We start from the raw sequence: 17,685 nt of genomic DNA, 5'->3' as shown, positions 1-17,685 counted from the left end.
TCGGTGCATCAAAAGGCAATTTATTTAAACCAGACGACAAGACGGGTGTTCCACGCGGCCAACGGAAACTTCCGTGTCAGTGCGCGCACTCCCCTCTCCCCCTCTGCAGGTCGTCCCGGAAAGTATTAGGGCGCAGGTTGGCGGGAGCCAAGGCTTGCGGACCCGAGAGAGAGAGAGAGAGAGAGAGAGAGAGAGCGATCGCACGGAGCGGTCTCACCAGCTTACGCCGCCAAGATTTCCATTGCGACCCCTGCCTGAGAAAGGTCCCCGCCGGCTGTCCGGCCAGGACCACCCCTCGCGGGGAGAGCTTTAGGCCTCGCGTGGCCAACAGGAGCCGAGGGACTGTGACTGGTCTGTCCCTCCCAAGTCCTGCCGACGGGGCCTGGGAACCACCGCCACGACATCGATTGGGATATTCCGATGCCGGGCACGTCACCGTGAAGCCCACTGAGGCCCAGGAAACTCGCCCCGTTTTAACCCTTCACCGAAAAGAACAAGAGTGATAATCCTTGCGTTTGGCGTCATAACCTTTTCTCGCCTTCTAGACGCCTTCTAGACCTCTTCACGTCTTCTCGACGTCTCAAAGCGCTTCACAGAACGCATTGTAAAGCGAATTGACTGCGTATTTTGTGGGCAAAACTATGAGGGATAGTGATTATACCTATATACTTAAAGGACTACAGCCAAATGCTAAGTATATTTTCTCTTTCAGATGCTGATTAACCTGCTGCGGATTTCCAACCTTCACTTATTTCTTCCAGAGACCAGTCCTTTTCCTCCCCCCCCAAAAAAAGTAGTCGTCACATTTTATTTTTGAACCCGCCCCCGCTTCAATTTCAGATACCTTTCTTCAGTGCAACTTTAAACAACAATATGTAAGTCGCAGTCTAATTGCTCATTTGTTAAGAAGTTTCGCGAAAGCTCCTGAGAAAATATATACAAATCAACATTTTTGGTTACACAAGCATCGACCAATATGCCCATCAATAACGTATCAATAAAAACATATTTTGAGAGAGTAAGACACGCTCTTCTTGCAAAGCCCTTGGCCTTTCCGAAAACATCCACCATCCCAGTCACTTCTCCAGAACGCTTCTCAATATTGTTAAGAGGTGACCAGGCTATGCCATGCGTTCCCTTCCTCCTTTATAATATAATAATCCTTGCTTTTGAGAAAGCGCCTTATCACGTCACTGAGATGTCTCAAAGCGCTTCACTCGGATATACTGTGAAGCGATTGTGTGTTTTGTGGGCGGAACGCAGCAGCCAATTGTGCACAGCGGTGCCCTGCAAACAGTTATGGATTGAGTGACTGAGTGAGTGACCAATTTTCTTTTTAAAAAGAGTGGGGATTAATACCCTGGAAAAGCAATCCTCCAATCGACTAACAACTGGGTTCTTACTTACTGCTAGATGAAGAGTAAGGAAAGTAAGGCAACTTGCCCAATGTTTCACCCTGCCCCGGAATGGACCCCGGGACCTCTCGCTTGCGAGGCGAGTGGTCTAACCACACTACAGTAGTCCACTGCTGTAATTTTACACCTGAAGTGGTATAAGTGATATTGGGACTTTTTTTTNGCCTGTAATAGATTATACTGACATAACCAAAAACACTTTTCTTCTGATGAAGGTTTGCAAAAATGCCTTTTTTTGAAAGTACGTGGCCCTTTGGCTAGAAGAAACATGGCAACTTATCCAGGGTGTTTCAGCAAGAGTCATTCGTCTGAACTGGACTTTTGTGGTGGGGGGCGGAATTTTCAGCTTAAATTATGTTTTAAATACTGAAAACAAACTCACGGCACATTCTTAAATTCCTAAATTCACAATGAGAGCGGTATAATATTGCGACGTTCCCTTTGACGCAGCTGTGCAGGTGAATATTTTGTTCAGAAGCTTAAAGCAAAGGGAGGGAAAAAATCTCTCACTAATTGCAAATATTAAGCATAAATTTTGACTTAGTTCCTGCTTCTTTCAATTAGGAGCAGCACCACCGGCAAAACCATATCCCTTCGGATCGACAGTCCTCACGAGAGGTGAAAAAAGTTTAAATTATACTGCGATTGAAAATAATAATCCTTGCATTTGATAGAGCAACTTATCACATCTTATACTGTAAAGTGAATTGACTGTATTTGTGGGAGAGACGTGGCAACCAATTACACACAGCAGCGTCCCACAGTCGATTGATGAATATTTTTTTATATCATGCCATGCGAATAACTTCTCCCCTACATTATTAATTTTTAACAAAGATGGTAAGACAGCCAGGTCAGTTTCCTGTTGCACTAATTGAGACTTTGAATCCCAGATTGCTAGTAAATTCTCGTTAAATATTGCGGCGGCGGGGGGGGGGAAAAACACTGCCAAAACCCATTTAACAACCGACTTTTCCAACATTTTGGCAGTTTTTGTTGGGCGGGTTGCGGGGGGGGGGGGGGGGGGAGGCAAAGAGCAAGAAAATCGCAGCCCGCGATCTCAATATCCGTCCAATACCGCCTTTTCGGTCCCACTGTGGAATAGTAAATATTCTAATAAAAATATTCAACTCTTAATTGTTATTTGAAAATCAATTGCACAAAACAAACAGTTAGAGCGGCTACTCCATTCCCAACCTCCACAAGCAAGAGAAAGGTAAGGCAAGCTGACAACATTTTTGCTTAGCCTCAAAAGATATTTAAGTGGTTATAGATTGACTGAGTGCCTATAAGATGCAGTCCATCACATGTATTTGGAGGGAGTCAATGTCAGGCAGCACCCTGCCACACTTTGGGCAGGCATGTTCTGGAAGGTTTTCAAAATCTGCAAACAGAATTGTAGTTGTTAACTCAAGGCGATAAGATAGCGCACGGATAGGAAAAAGGTTTTGCATTGTGAAAAAGCGCTACAAGCACAAGTGCTTCTTCCACTCTGGGATAGTTCCGGAGAGCGGGACAAAAAGGCCGAAAGCCTGCCCGCCGATGGTGCAGGGTGGATAAGGTTGGATTACAAGGCAGCCTGTTTTGTGAGGACCTACGCTTCTTACCTCCTGTCACGTTGACTTGTAGCGGCTCTACATTAATCGGACCAGAGTCTAGATTTCCATGGCGACGCTGCAGCTCAACCAAAGACTGTCTGAAAATTCAGGGGACATGTGTCAGGAAGTGCAGGAGACGAAGGATTGTGGGATAGCCCACATACTTAGGAATAAGGCAAGAGTATAGTTTACTTTTAACACGGAAGTCCACGGGAGGATTTCTGTTCATGATGTGCATCATTACAATGCAAAGGCTAACAATAATATTACTTGCAGTTGATATATAGCGCCTTATCACGTTGAAATGTCTCAAAGCACTTCATGGAATATATTGTAAAGTGGATTGATTGTGTATTTTGAAGGCAAAACGCAGCTGCCAATTGCACACAGCAGTGTCTTACAAACAGTCGTGGATTGAGTGACCCAAATTATTACTATTATTATTATTTGGAGGGATTATTATCCTTGGGAAGCAATTCGCCAATTGACTAACAACCAGGTTCCTACTTCCTGCTGGGTTACAGAGGCGTGTGGAGTAAGGAAACTTGCCTAAGGTTTTGCCCTGCCCGGGTCCTCTCATTTGTGAGGCAAGTGCTCTCACCAATACGCTATTAGTACCTGCCAAGTGTTTCCAGATCTTCTTTCAGTTTGCTATTTTCTTTCACTAGAAGATCCAGTTTTAAGGACATCCTATCCCTCTCCTCGTGCATAGCCTCTCGAGCGGCTCGTTCAGCGTGGAAATCCGCACAGTAAACATCTGCCTACGGAAGGGTTGTGTGGCAGCACCGTTAAAATACAATTCATACAATTTGCATTTATATAATAATAGTATTTGATATAGCGCCTTATCACGTCGTTGAGACGTCTCAAAGCTCCTAGCGGGTTATACTGTAAAGTGGATTTTGTGACGAAAATAATGGATTGTGTAATGAAACATATAGATAGCGTCGTTCACTTCAGGAGAGTGTCTCAGAGCGCATTACCGTTCATCATAAGGGAAGCAATCCTTGCATTGATAACTGATGGTAAAATATCGGTTGGATACTGATACATACAGGGTGACTCCATTATCACGAGACAGCAAATTCATTTTTGAAACAGATGTACTGTTGATCTGCAAAGTGTTTCACGAATGTCATGGATTATATCGGGGTGGGGAGGGGATGGGGCTGGTCAGCCAGGACACAGAGAGAAACTCCCTTCTCTCTTTTGAATGGTGCTGTGGGATAATAATACTAATTCTCGCATTATGATTTACAACAACAAAATTATATTTGTAAAGCACCTTTCACGTTGGGAGGACGTCCCAAGACGCTGAACAATTGTGGATCAGTAGCACCTTATGACGTAGTTGAGACGTCTTAAAGCGCTTCACAGAATATATTGTAAAGTGGATTGACTGTGTAATTTGATCTTTAACAGCAACCAACAGGACCTCGGTTTAACATTTCACCACCAGCGCTGCAATGTCTATTTTTCTATCTTTGTCTATTACAAATGGATTACACTCCCTTCTCACCTGCAGGCAACAGATTCTCCATTGCTGGAAACGGAAAGCTATGATATTTTACCTGTGCTTTAAACACTGCCACTGTTTCCAGTTCCTCCTTGTGCTCTCGTATGATCCGCGCCATCCTGTCAATCGCTTCCTGCTTTTGCACCAGCGCTTTCTCAGTCGCTTCTAACTGAGCCGAGAGGTCGTGCAGTTCGGTTTTACTGGAGCTCTGATTGGTAAAAGCAAGAGAAGCTACATTATTATACCTGAAGGCACTAAGGGGTTTAAAGACATATTCTGACAAACAAAAAAACAAACCCTGTTGGTGTTAACAGCAAATAACAATAAACCTTGCATTTGATACAGTGCCTTATCATGTCGTTGAGACGTCTCAAAGCACTTCACAGAATATACTGTAAAGTGAATTGTGTATTTTGTGGGCGAAACAAGGCAGCCAATTGCACCCACAGCGTCCCCACAAACAGTTTATTGAATGGCCAACTTTGTTTTCAAAAAAGGGATTCACAAATCGACTAACAACCAGTTTCCTACTTACTGCTAGGTAAACAGGTGTGTGGTGTGGATGTGCCAAAGCACTGAACTTTTGTGGCCTTATCATGGACAATTGCTTCAAATTACAGGTTGACTGACAACCGGGTTCCTACTTACTGCAAGGTAAACAGAGGTGTGTATGGAGTAAGGAAACTTGACTAAGATTTCGCCCTGGGTTTTCTCGCTTGCGAGGCAAGAGCCTTACCACTACGCTACAGGACTCTATAGGACTACAGGACGGTATATTCGTAAGGTCACCTTAAAAGTATGTAATTGTTTATTTTTTGCACAGATCTGAAGAATTGAAAAGATTATCTGACCTGAACCTTCTTTAACCCTTCATTTTGTTGTACCAGAGTCTGTGTCATGTGGGACATTGTCTGTTGATTGGCTTGCATTGTTTTTTTAGCCACATCCAGCTCAATGTTGAGATCATCCAGCGTCTGCGACCGTTTGCTCTGTCAAAATAAACACATCCAAAGAAATTTATTACTAATAATAGTAATCCTTGCATTTAATATAGCACTTTATCAAGTCTCAAAGCGCTTCACAGAACATACTGTAAAGTGAATTACCTGTATATTTCTTTGGGCGAAACGCGGCAACCTATTGCGCACAGCAGAGTCCCACAAACAGTTGTGAATTGAGTGACCAAATTATTATTATTATATATTTTTTGAAGGATTAACCTCTGAAAAGCGATCCTCCAATTGACCAACAACCGGGCTCTTACTTACTGCTAGGTAAACAGAGGCGTATGGAGTAAGGAAACTTGCTGAATGTTTTGCCCCGCCCGGGAAATCAAATCCGGGTCCTCTCGCTTGCTAGGCAAGGTACTCTGACCAACATGCTGCAGGACTCCACAATGATTGCTGCAACACTCCCTCCCATTCCCACCCAAAAGCACTCTGATATTTCCCAATGTTGAACATACTTCTTTGGCTTTCAATTCTTCATTAACCTTCACAATCTCTTTGTAATCATTGAACAATTGGTCGTAGGCAGCTTGCATCTGCACCAGTTTCCTCCTGTGGTTTAACAAAAAAAGGAAAATGTTTAAAAGTGTCTGTCACCCTTTGGGAATCTTGTATTATATATATAATAGAAACACTTTACCAAATCAAAGGAAATGTACATTATTTAGTTCAGTGCCACAAACCAGAGCTCTAATAATAATAATCCTTGCATTTCATATGGTGCCTTTTCACGTCTTCGAGATGTCTCAAAGCGCTTCACAGAATATACTGTGAAGTGAATTGACTGTATATTTTGTAGGCGAAGCACGGCAGCCAATTGCACACGGAACAGAGCATTAGTTTTCGAAATACAAAAGATTCAGGGCTACTTTACAACAAATAACATTTGTAGTGCGCCTTTCACGTCGGTGGTTCCTACTTACTGCAAGGTAAACAGAGATGTGTATGGAGTAAGGAAACTTGCCTAAGATTTCGCCCCCGCCAGGAAACAAACCCAGGTTTGTCCAAGAATCGAAACCAGGTCCTCTTGCTTGCAAGGCGAGTGCTTTAACCAATACTCTACAGGACTCCAACACACAGAAACTGATGCCAATGAAGACCCAGAAATGCTGACTTAAGGCCATTTTGTTTAGTGTGCCCTATTAAAACTCAGGGTCTGAAAGTATGGACCCAGAACACGAGTTGTAACCTGGACGGCCTGTAACAATTAATGATGATTTAAAATTCTTTTTGACCTTCTACTGCAGGTTTGTAACAGAGTAAAACGTGCAGGAACACTTACTTTTCGTCTGCTAATTTCATCTGCTCCATCTTTTGTTCAGATTGCAAGCTCTCCACTTGCAACTGCAGCTTTTCATTGGAAAATTTAACTTGTCTCATCTCATCCATGTCCACCTGGCTACAAGACAGCTTTTGCTCCTGAACCTGAATTCTAAAAGAGAACAAATGATAGATGCATCGCAATAACAATAAATAAAATAATAAGAACATTTGATAAAGCGCCTTTCACGTCGAGGTTTTCTCAAATTCTTTACATGATTTACTGTAAAGTGTAGTGACTGTATATTTTGTAGGCAAAGCATAGTTAAGCAAAGTATCAAAATAGTTAGAGAAATAGCTTGCACATTTATAGTGTCTAATCCTGACAAAATGTCTCAAAGCACTTCACAATTTCTGCCAAGTGTAGTGATTATTTCTAGGCACTGATGGCCTTGGAGTGTGATGGAAATTTAATTTAAGGATGATAATACTAACATTTGGTACAGTGGTATACATTTTGCATATATTATATTTTTAATAATAAAAAAGTGGTCATTAATCCATGACTGTTTGTGGGACGCTGCCGTGCGCAATTGACTGCCGCATTTCACCCACTAAATACAGTCTCTTTACAGTATATTCCTCGAAATGCTTTGAGGTGCCTTGAAGACATGATGAGGTGCTATATCAAATGTAAGGATTAGTATTATATTATAGCACAGAAACTGCTCACGCCCCACAACCTTTAATATTCCTCCTCTGCAATCATTGTGAAAAGGAATTTGCTGACTCTGCTTCAACTGCAGATTGTGATAGAGAATTCCACATTCCCACAACCCTCTGTGTAAGGAATGCTTCTTTTTCTAACCTCCCTTTAATTCACCCACAAAAATATAGTCAGTTCACTTTAGTATATTCCGTGAAACACTTTGAGACGTCTCGAAGACGTGATAAGGCACTACATCAAATCAAAGGATTATTTTATTATTATAATTGCTTCTTTGATCATCTAAAACTTGTAAGTAACTCACTGAGCCCTGGAAACTCCCGTATAATTTCTTATACAAACCCTCTTGCTCACGATCAACATACGCAGACACCAATGTGTGTGGGAGGACTTTATATAGATTGCCAATGCGAATAAAAACTGCTCAACCAGTGAAACAAGAATGACAATAAGTTGTATTTATACAGCATCCTTCACATCATGGGAACATTGTCGAGGCTGTTTTTAGGACGATGATGTGCACAAATTTGCTGCTGCTTTCGCCTACAAAATACACAGTCACTACACTCTACAGTCTATACTGTGAAGTGCTTTAAGACATCCAGCAATTGGGAAAAGGTGCTATCAAATGTAAGGGTTATTGTTATCTTTTATATAAAGTAAATAACTATTTTTTGTTTGAATTAGGACGAGAATGCCAATCAAAAGACAAGATCCTCTCATTGGGCGCTTCAAAAGAGTATCTGGTTTCTGACTGTTGATATTGTATTGATCCAAGTAATTTTTGCCCACAAAATAGTCAATTATCTTTACAATATATTCTGTGAAGCATTTTGAGACGTCTCAATGACGTGATAAGGTGCTACATCAAATGCAAATATGATTATAATTCTTTTTAAATGATCCTCTTTGCAATGCCTTTAATGATCTTTCTAAGAATAATGATAAGCTGCGCATTGCTTACCTTTCTTGAAGAGACTTTTTTAGCTGCTCAGCTTCGTCCACTTTTTTCTGGGCCTCTTGCAAGTCTTGGACTAAGGAGGTTACTTGCGACTTCAATACCTCAACTTCATTCGGACATTGCTGAGCAAGACAAGTTGGCACCACATAAACCTAATGGTTGGCTTTCTATCAGAGCAATAAAAGTTGCAATATACTGCTGCGTGCATTTAAATTACACTGAGAAGGGTTGCAATCATTTAATTAAACAATGAGTAATGGGTTAGTTATTAGACTCTGGCACAGAAGGTTAAATCCTCCAAATAGATTGATCGTTTTGTGGAACCCTGCTGTGCACAAACATTGGTTGCCACATTTGTGTACAAACAGATAGGGCAGCAATTATGAGTGGAATGCTTTTGGGCATTGACATTATAAGCACTATATTAAATGAAAGGATTATTATCATTAATGGTTCTGTGGGAATGTGTTGCAGTGAACTAATTCCACTTACAGATGATTTTCAGGAGCGAGGAGACGGGAGAAACAAAAAGTTGAAGCCATTTTCCTCAAACCAACTGGGAACAGGGAAACAAAGTGACCAATCTTAATTTGGAAGTTAGTTTAAATTGTGAAAATTGGCTTCAAAACAAAGTGAATGTAAGCATTTTCCACAACTCTGTGTGAACTTCAACTCTAACTCAGCAACAACAAATCACATTTGTACGGCGCCTTTCAAGTCGGAAGGACTTCCCAAAGTGCTGGACAGTCAGGGATTTGGACCCGAGCAGGAGGTTGGGTTCACGAGGGGTGGAGGGCAAGGGTAGGAGGGTGATCGAAGGTACGGTTGAAGAGGAGGGTCTTGAAGCAGGCAAGGGAGGGAGCAAGGTGAAGGAAATGTGGGATGGAGTTCCAGTGGGTGGGTCCAGAGAGACTGAAGGCCCGACCACCGTTGGTCTGGGTGTAATTTCAAGCCTTGTAAGTTTTACAAACTTCAAAAACTAACACAATGAAATAAATCACTTAGTTGTTGGGAGTACTCACTTCTTGTACTAAAGCAACCATAGTCGTCACATCAGGCTCTACCCTGCTATTCTCTGGTAAGCTCTCAGATGCAGGTTCCAGTCTTGTATCAGACGCACATTGTTCTTCTGCAATCAGCTCAGTCTGTGCCTCAAAGTCGGTCGATGTAACACCCTTTTCAAGTTTGGACAGTCTAAGAAATATTAATAACAATAATAATGCTTGCATTTGATACAGCACCTTATCATGTTGTTGAGACGGCTCAAAGTGCTTCACAGAATACACTGTAAAGTGTATTTGGGAACGAAAGTGGCAGGCAATTGAGCAAAGCAGTGTCCCACAAACAGTCATGGATTGAATGACCACAATTTTTTGAGGGATTACCACCACTGGAAAGTGATTTACCAATTGATTAACAACCGGGTTCCTACTTACTGCTAGGTGAACAGAGGAGTGTGGTGTAAAGAAACCTGCCGTAAGGTTTTGCCTGCCATAATAACAGTTGGAGGATTGTTTTAGTCTATATTTAGGGGAAATGAGTATTCTTTTGAACACAAGGGATTCATTATTTGCTTTATGACTGGACTGAGAAAGAAACCAAGAGCTGAAGCCCTTCGGCTTACTTGCTCCTCAGTTATGCCTATGCTGCTCTGAAGCTTTACCTTTGCTTTGCTGAGCGAAGCTCATGTTCAAGTTTCTCCACCTTCAAGGTCTCGTCCCGGAGCATGCGAAGCAGCTGGCTGATGGTGAGCTCTTCTGACATCTGACGTTTGACAGTTCCATCACGTTTCTGTCTGCTGTTCAGTGAATGGCCAAAGATTATTAACCTTGTGAATATATAACTGAGAACCAAATATAAAATATAGATGCAACAGCATGGTATGGAACACAAAAATGGATTTTCACCTCATGAACCACAACAATGACTTACAGTTATGTAGCATCCTTCATGCAGAATAACATATTGATGCGCTTCACAAAAGACAGGGTTGGATGCCAACCAAGCAAAGGAAAAAGGGGAGGGGAAAAAGAGAGCGCCGATGATCATAGATCAAAGAGGCTGCTTTTTAGGCTGGATTTAAAGACCGATCTGAGAGGGGGTGAGAGGGAGGGAGCGTAGGAACATAGCTGCCAAAGGCTTACTCTGCAAAGAATGTGTATCAGGCCAGAGTTAGCCTCGTGGAAGGCAGGAGCAGAAGAGTAGGGTAGGGCACAATCACAGATAGGCAGGTGCTAGGACATGAAGGAATTTATAACAATAACAACAACTTAGATTTATATAGCGCCCTACACGCCGAACGGAGAGCGCTTCAAAGGCGAGTCTGCACTCTACATCACTTATTTATTCACGTGGGGGAAATAAAACTTACTGAATGATAAAGCTTTCTAATCCCAAGCTTTGACAGTGCTCTCAATCTAAAATTGAAAGTTACATTATTCAAGCTTGACCACCTGTATTTCGCAGTTGATACTTGTCATTGTTTTCCGTAGTGTTTGATTATCTATGAGTTACACTTAGCACTAAAACCTTCAATTCCATTCTTAAGATGGTATTCGTCCAGCTCTTTAGTTTTGTAAGAGGTGTATAACATAGCATTAACTGCTTTTGCTGGGAGTCTATTCCATACATCCAATTGATACTATAATAATAAATATCCTTTCATTTAAGATAGCACCTTATGTCGTCAAGATGTCTCAAAGTGCTTCACAAGTTTTTACTGTGAAGTGTAGTGACCAGCTACTTGTAGACGAAGCATTTTTACAATGTTTTGTTGATGTTTTGCTCTCAAAACACACAATCAATCTACTTTACAATATATTCTGTGAAGCGCTTTGAGACATCTCAGTGATAAGGTGCTGTATCAATAAATCTTCACTTAGAAGAATATGGGTTAATTAGGGACAGCCGTACGGATTTGTTAAAAGCAGATCTTATCTAACAAATCTAATAGAATTGTTCGATGAGGTAACGGAGAGGGTGGATAAAGGTAGTGCAGTTGATGTAGTTTAGATGGATTTTCAAAAGGCATTTGACAAAGTGCCACATGAAAGACTTGTTAGAAAGATAGAAGCCAATGGTGTAAAAGGGACAGTGGCAGCGGATCCAGAACTGGGGGCTGGGAGACAGAAAGCAGAGAGTTGTGGTGAACGGCTGCTTTTCTGACTGGAGGGAAGTGTACAGTGGCGTTCTCCAGGGATCGGTATTCGGACCACTGTTCTTCTTAATATACATAAATGATCTGGACTTGGGAATAGCAAACACCATTTCCAAGTTTGCGGACGACACAAAGTTAGGTACGGTGGGAAACAGTGAGAAGGATAGCAGCCGACTGCAGGAAGACATAGACAGATGGTAAAATGGGCGACACATGGCAGATGAGTTTCAATGTGGAGAAATGCGAAGTAATGCATTTTGGTAGAAAGAATGAGGGGCAATATAGGCGGTAATACAATCATAAGGGGGGTAAAAAAACAGAGGGACCTGGGGGGGGCAGGTAAATGAATCCTTGAAGGTGGCAGGACAGGAAGATAAAGCTGTAAAAAAGGCATATGGGATACTGGGCTTTATAAATAGGGCACAGAGTACAAGAGTCAGGAGGTGATGATTAACTGATATAAAACACTGGTTAGGCCTCAGTTAGAATACTGCCCCAGTTCTGGGCACCGCACTATAGGAAGGATGTTAAGGCATTGGAAAGGGCGCAGAGGGGATTTACGAGGATGGAACCAGGAACGAGGGACCGTGATGATGAGGAAAGGCTGGAGAGGCCGGGATTATTCTCATCGGAGCAGAGAAGGTTACGAGGACCTCATAGAGGTCTTTAAAATCATGAGGAGATTTGTTAGGTTAGAAAGGGAAAAACTGTGTGTCGGTGACTCGAGGTCACAGATTCAAAATAGTCTCTAAAAGAAGCCGAGGGGAGGTGAGGAGAAATGTCTTCACACAGCGAGTTGTTGGAATCTGGAACGCATCGCCTGAAAGGGCGGTCGAGGCCGATTCGATATCTACTTTTAAAAACGCGGTGGACGGGTATTTGAGGAGGACGGGTTTGTAGGGTTATGGGGAAAGGGCCGGGGAGTGGGATTGACATTACATTGCTCTTTTCAAAGAGCTGCACAGACTCGATGGGCCGAATTACCTCTTTTTGTGCTGTACGATTGTATGAAATGTCAGGATAATTAATATTACCATTACGTTTCAAAGCACAATACAATAAATACTGTCAAGGGTAGCGACTTTTATTTTTGCAAGCAGTCTTTGTTAAATTGTCCAAACTCCCCACTCCCCATACATTACAAAGAACTCATTCACTTACATATGAGCTGCTTGGCTGTGTGTCCCCTTGCATTGTAATTCCTTGGTTACCGTCAATTCTCCATTCTCATCGATAGCCTCCTGGAGAATTGAGTAATTCAGTAGGACAATGAGAAATTACATCCAAACAATACAGCTGCGTATACTCTAAAAAGTACCAATAATAATATTCCTTGTCTTTAATATAGTGCCTTAACTATATTAACCCTCCTTAGCCTCCTTCAAGTCCCGCCTCAAGACCCTTCTCTGCGACCATGCCACCGGTTTCCCCCTTCCCCTACCCACACACCCCCTGGCTCTCCCCCGAGTCCTCCGCTCCACCCTCCTCAGCCATGCCTTCAGCCACTATGCCCCGAGGCTCTGGAATTCCCTTCCTCACTCCCTTCGGCTCGCTCCCTTCCTATTTTCAGGTCTCTGCTGAAGACCTTTCTTTCCGACTACGCCTTTGGTCACCCTCCCCCCCCACTCCCCCTGGCTCGGTCCCGGGATCCGTTACTGTGAAGCGCTCTGAGACGCCGTCCGGCGTGGAGGGCGCCATATAAATCCAAGTTGTTGTTGTTGATGAAATATGTACTCTGTCCAGCGCTTTGGACAATCGTGGATTAAGTGACAACTTTTTTTTGTGTGAGGTATTAGCAGCCCTGGAAAGCGATCCGCCAATCGACTAAACTTTGTAGCCCACCTTCTCAGGGCAACTAGGGATGTGCGATAAATACTGTGCAGCACCCAGAATGATTTAGAATAATAATCCTTGCATTTGATACATTGCCTTATCACATCTTCGAGACGTCTGAAAGCGCTTCACAGAATATTCTGTAAAATGAATCGACTGTATATTTTGTGGGCAAATACGGCAGCCAATTGCGCACAGCAGTAGATCCAAATTATTATTATTATTATTTTTGAAGGGATTATTATCCCTAGAAAAACGATCCACTTAACGACTAACAACCGAATTCCCATTTACTGCTAGGTAAACAAAGACCTGTGTGTGGAGTAAGGAGACTTGCATATGGTTTCACCCTGCTCAGGAATCAAACCCAGGTCCTCTCGCTTGCGAGGCGAGTACTCTAACCAGTAAGCTACAAGGATCTACATTTATAACGCAATGTACTGCCGATGTTTTGTTCAGTTTCTATTTTAAGGTCGGCGCCAAGAGATCTAATCCTTTTTTAGTTTGGCCCTTTGCAAACTTACCGACAACCCAATTTCAACAAAAGAATCATCCGGCGAGACAGCGCCTGCCTTCAGCAGCAGCTCGGAATTCATGGCCACCAAATCGGCTTTCTCCAACTGCAGCCTGCTGACCAAGGCTTTCATCTGCTCAAACTCCTGCTCTTTCGCCTCACAGTTGGTGTGCGCTCCTTTAACCAGCAAAGCATCTCCAGATAAGCCCTGCCAGTAGAAGCCAAATTCACAATACTTTAAAAAGGAGGAAACGTTTGATAGAAATATATATTAAAGGGTATGGGGTGGGGGCGTGAGGGAAAGGGAAATAAATGTTCTTTCAAAGACGGCACAGAAATAATGGGCTGAATGCCTTCCTTTACAATAATAATCCTTGCATTTGATATAGCGCCTTATCACACTGTTGGGATGTCTCAAAGTACTTCACAGAATATGTTGTAAAATGAATGGACTTTTGCATTTGTGTGGGCGAAACACAGCAGCCAATTGCACACAGAATGCTGCAAAATTCTATGATTCTAAATAAGGTCCCATTAGCCTACAAAATACACAGTCAATGCACTTACAATATATTCTGTGAAGCGTTTTGAGATGTCTCAATGACGTGATAGGGCGCTATATAAAATGTATCTATTATTATTACCTGCGAACCATCCGGTTTCTGCTGTTGAATCTTGCTTTTCAAGGTTTCATTCTCCGCAGTAAGGTCTGCCAGCCGTTTTTTGGCTTCTTCGAATTTTTTTTGAATGTACTCCCGCTCCTCTCTCTGCTTCTCCCGCCAGGTCGCAAGCTCTTCATAGCGTTCCTTCATGGCATGGTTGGTTTGCTTGATGGCTTCTGCAAAAAAGACCCCCAAAAAAGCCTATAATTAAATAATTTTAATAAATATATAATATAGTCTCAAGACCCTTCACTTCGACTGTGCCTTCGGTCGCCCTCCCACCCCTACCCTCCAATCCTCCTGATTCCAACCCCCCTAGAACCTCGGATCCAAATCCCTGACTGTCCAGCATCTTGGGATGGCCTCCCGATGTGAAAGGCGCTATGTAAATGTAATTTGTTGTTGTTAATTCTGCACAAGCCCAAAGCTATTACTTTTAATTTCAATTTTAGCAAAATATGCCTTTTAAACTTTAAAGCTAGTTTAAAAAAGCACTTTTCTGAAGATTTATTTTAAATTAAAATCATACATTGTGCACTACAATGTTGTAATTTACCTTTCAGCTCATTGTTCTCCTTAATCAGTTCTTGCATTTGTTGCAAGGCTTCTTCTGGGGCAAACAAACCACCTGGTTGGGATCCATTAATGTTCATGGCAGTATCATTCATGGTGTGATTCAATTTCTCCACACTCGGATTACTTATTGAAGTGTTTCGTTGACATCAATGACGCTGCTCATTCTGAAAAAAAACCACAGGTGCAAAATATGTTGATTCAGTACAAGAATTTCCTAGTATTTGTTTTATTATATGCTTACTTTAACCATTGTGTGAAGGGGGGGAGGGGAGAAGGGTAAAATAAGAACACAGCTCAAGAGAGAATTATTTCAGGCAGAAGGATGACCTTTTATAAGGGTGTACTCCACACGCCTATTTCTGTTTACCAGCAGTAAGTAGGAACCCGGCTGTTAGTCGATTGGGAGTAATATTCGAGCTTCACCCACAAAATACACATATTCTGTGAAGCATCTCAACGACGTGACAAGGTGGCGATATCAAATGCTGGGATTATTAATATTATTATATTAAAGAGAGAAGGGGGTTGAGAGAGAGAAAAAAGAACGCAGCTCAAGAGTGAGTCATTTCAGAAAGAGGATGACCTTTCGTAACCCACACACCCTCAGCAACACGGGTCTAAATAGAAAGAGAAAGGAGAAACAAAATTTTGCAGAGTTTCAGTATCACTTTCTCTTTCGCTGTTAATTTCCTTTCCCAATATATATAGCAAATGTGGAATTTTGATAAATAGTAGTACGTTCTGCCTGGGTAGCCAGTCTCAAGGTCTAGTAGATTACGCAAACTCTGAAGATTCTGACTCTGAATCAGTAGAAGTGCCGGAGTTTAATATTCACAGCCAAGAAGCCAATCCAGTTAATAACAGTCAGATAACTAAACTAGCTAGTGTCAATATAATAAAAGATTCAGAAAAAATTAAGCGCCATCCTGATACAAGAGGTCCTGGCAATTTAAGTTTACTGTGGTGAAAAAGACACAAAACATGCGCGCATCCTCGGGGACAGTGTTTAACACATCAGTTACACGTTTGATTGAATTGAAGAAAACTATTGCCAGGTTACAGGGAAGAAATCTTTTTCCTTATAATGCAATAGCATTACCAAGACTGCTGTTTCAAATTGAAACACTCAGTGGCACTTCACTACGTGAATAAATCGGAATAACTGTGTCAATCGTGGAACTGTGGGCTCCATAGTCATATGACTTACTGCGTAAAACAAAATCCAGTGTTCATCATTTTTTTCCCTCTTTGTTAATGTGAGTTTTTACCACTAATAATATTATTATTAATAATACTAATAATGATAATAATCCCTCAAGAAAAAAACAATGATAAATCGGTCACTTCAATCCACGGCTGTTTGTGGGACATTGCTGTGCGCAATTGGCCGCCGCGTTTCGCCCACAAATATACAGTCAATTCACTTTACAGTGTGTTCTGTGAAGCGCTTTGGGACGTCCTCCCGACGTGGAAAGCGCTATATCGAATGCAAAGATAATAATAATATATATATATACGTAAATTGTTAGAGGAAAAAACCCCACAAGCAGTGGAAGTGTATGATGTGTGTGTGTGTGTGTGTGTACTTAAAAGGCCGTGAACCTCCTCTTAGATGTATTTGTATCGGATTATATAAACCCAGACTGAAGCAGTGAGAGAAAAAGAGAGAGAGGATAAGAGAGAGAAGGGGGTGGGGGTGTGTGTGAGAGAGAGAGAGAGAGAGGGTTGAGAGAGATAAAAGAAAGAGAAGAAGAGATTATTATAATTATAAACACAAGACAGACGAGAGGATGAGACGGAGGGGGGGGGGGGTTGGAGGGGAGAAAGGAGAGGTGAAGGGGGTGAGAGAAAAAGAGGGGATGTGAGAGAGAGAGAGAGAGAGAGAGATTTAAAAGGAAGAGAAAGAATGAAGGGGAAATTATCATTATTACAATTATAAACACAGACCGGGGGGGGAGAGGATGACATGGGAGGGGGGGAGGAGGGGGGGGAGAAAAGAGAGAAGGGGTGTGTGTGAGAGAGAGAGAGAGAGAGTGAGAGTGAGTGAGTGAGTGAGTGAGAGAAAAAAAAACAGTAGAGTGAGTGAGTGAGTGAGTGAGATGACAGGACAGACGGCCTCGGGGCCTCCCTCGAGGCGTCGGCTAAATTTTTTTAAAACAACAACAACATACCCGCAGCTCTCCCCCCCACCCACACCCCCCCCCCCGTCCCCCCGCCGGTCTCCCTTCCCTCACGGTGACCGACCATCACCTCAGAGTACCTGTTGCGCCTGAGTTTGTATAACGAAAGCGGCTTTTTTTTTTTCTCTTCACCACTGCCACCGCCACCGCCGGCGGCCGCTTCTCCCCTCTCTCTCTCTCTCTCAACAAAAACCCCCGTCGTCGCGACTGGAAGACACCGCCTCCCGCTCGAGCCCGCGCACGCGCCCCGGGAACCGCCTCGCTCGCGCCTGCGCGGAC

General features: G+C 42.6%; 1 protein-coding gene across 2 annotated transcripts; it reads right to left on the bottom strand.

The window, feature by feature from the left end:
• Positions 1-1,460: 1,460 nt before the first annotated feature.
• On the bottom strand, positions 1,461-17,685 carry optn (optineurin). Of its 2 annotated transcripts, none has more exons than XM_042335598.1 (15): positions 17,487-17,685; positions 15,207-15,390; positions 14,633-14,826; positions 13,999-14,196; positions 12,803-12,882; positions 10,148-10,279; positions 9,507-9,678; positions 8,488-8,606; positions 6,819-6,968; positions 5,995-6,088; positions 5,381-5,518; positions 4,585-4,737; positions 3,632-3,774; positions 3,023-3,111; positions 1,461-2,799 (listed from the first exon to the last, which is right to left on the bottom strand). In XM_042335598.1, the coding sequence occupies exons 2-15, from the start codon at positions 15,316-15,318 to the stop codon at positions 2,702-2,704; spliced, it is 1,872 nt and encodes a 623-aa protein (XP_042191532.1). In that variant the 5' UTR covers positions 15,319-15,390; positions 17,487-17,685; the 3' UTR covers positions 1,461-2,701. The 2 variants fall into 2 exon arrangements, with proteins under 2 accessions (XP_042191532.1, XP_042191531.1); XM_042335597.1 differs by having other exon boundaries at positions 10,148-10,282; positions 17,487-17,684.

The sequence above is a fragment of the Callorhinchus milii genome, unplaced genomic scaffold (genome assembly GCF_018977255.1).
Source record: "Callorhinchus milii isolate IMCB2004 unplaced genomic scaffold, IMCB_Cmil_1.0 Scaffold5, whole genome shotgun sequence".
NCBI classification, from domain to species: Eukaryota; Metazoa; Chordata; class Chondrichthyes; order Chimaeriformes; family Callorhinchidae; genus Callorhinchus; species Callorhinchus milii.
The sequence above is the reverse complement of the archived record's forward strand: the minus strand, read 5'-3'. Positions and strand labels throughout refer to the sequence as shown.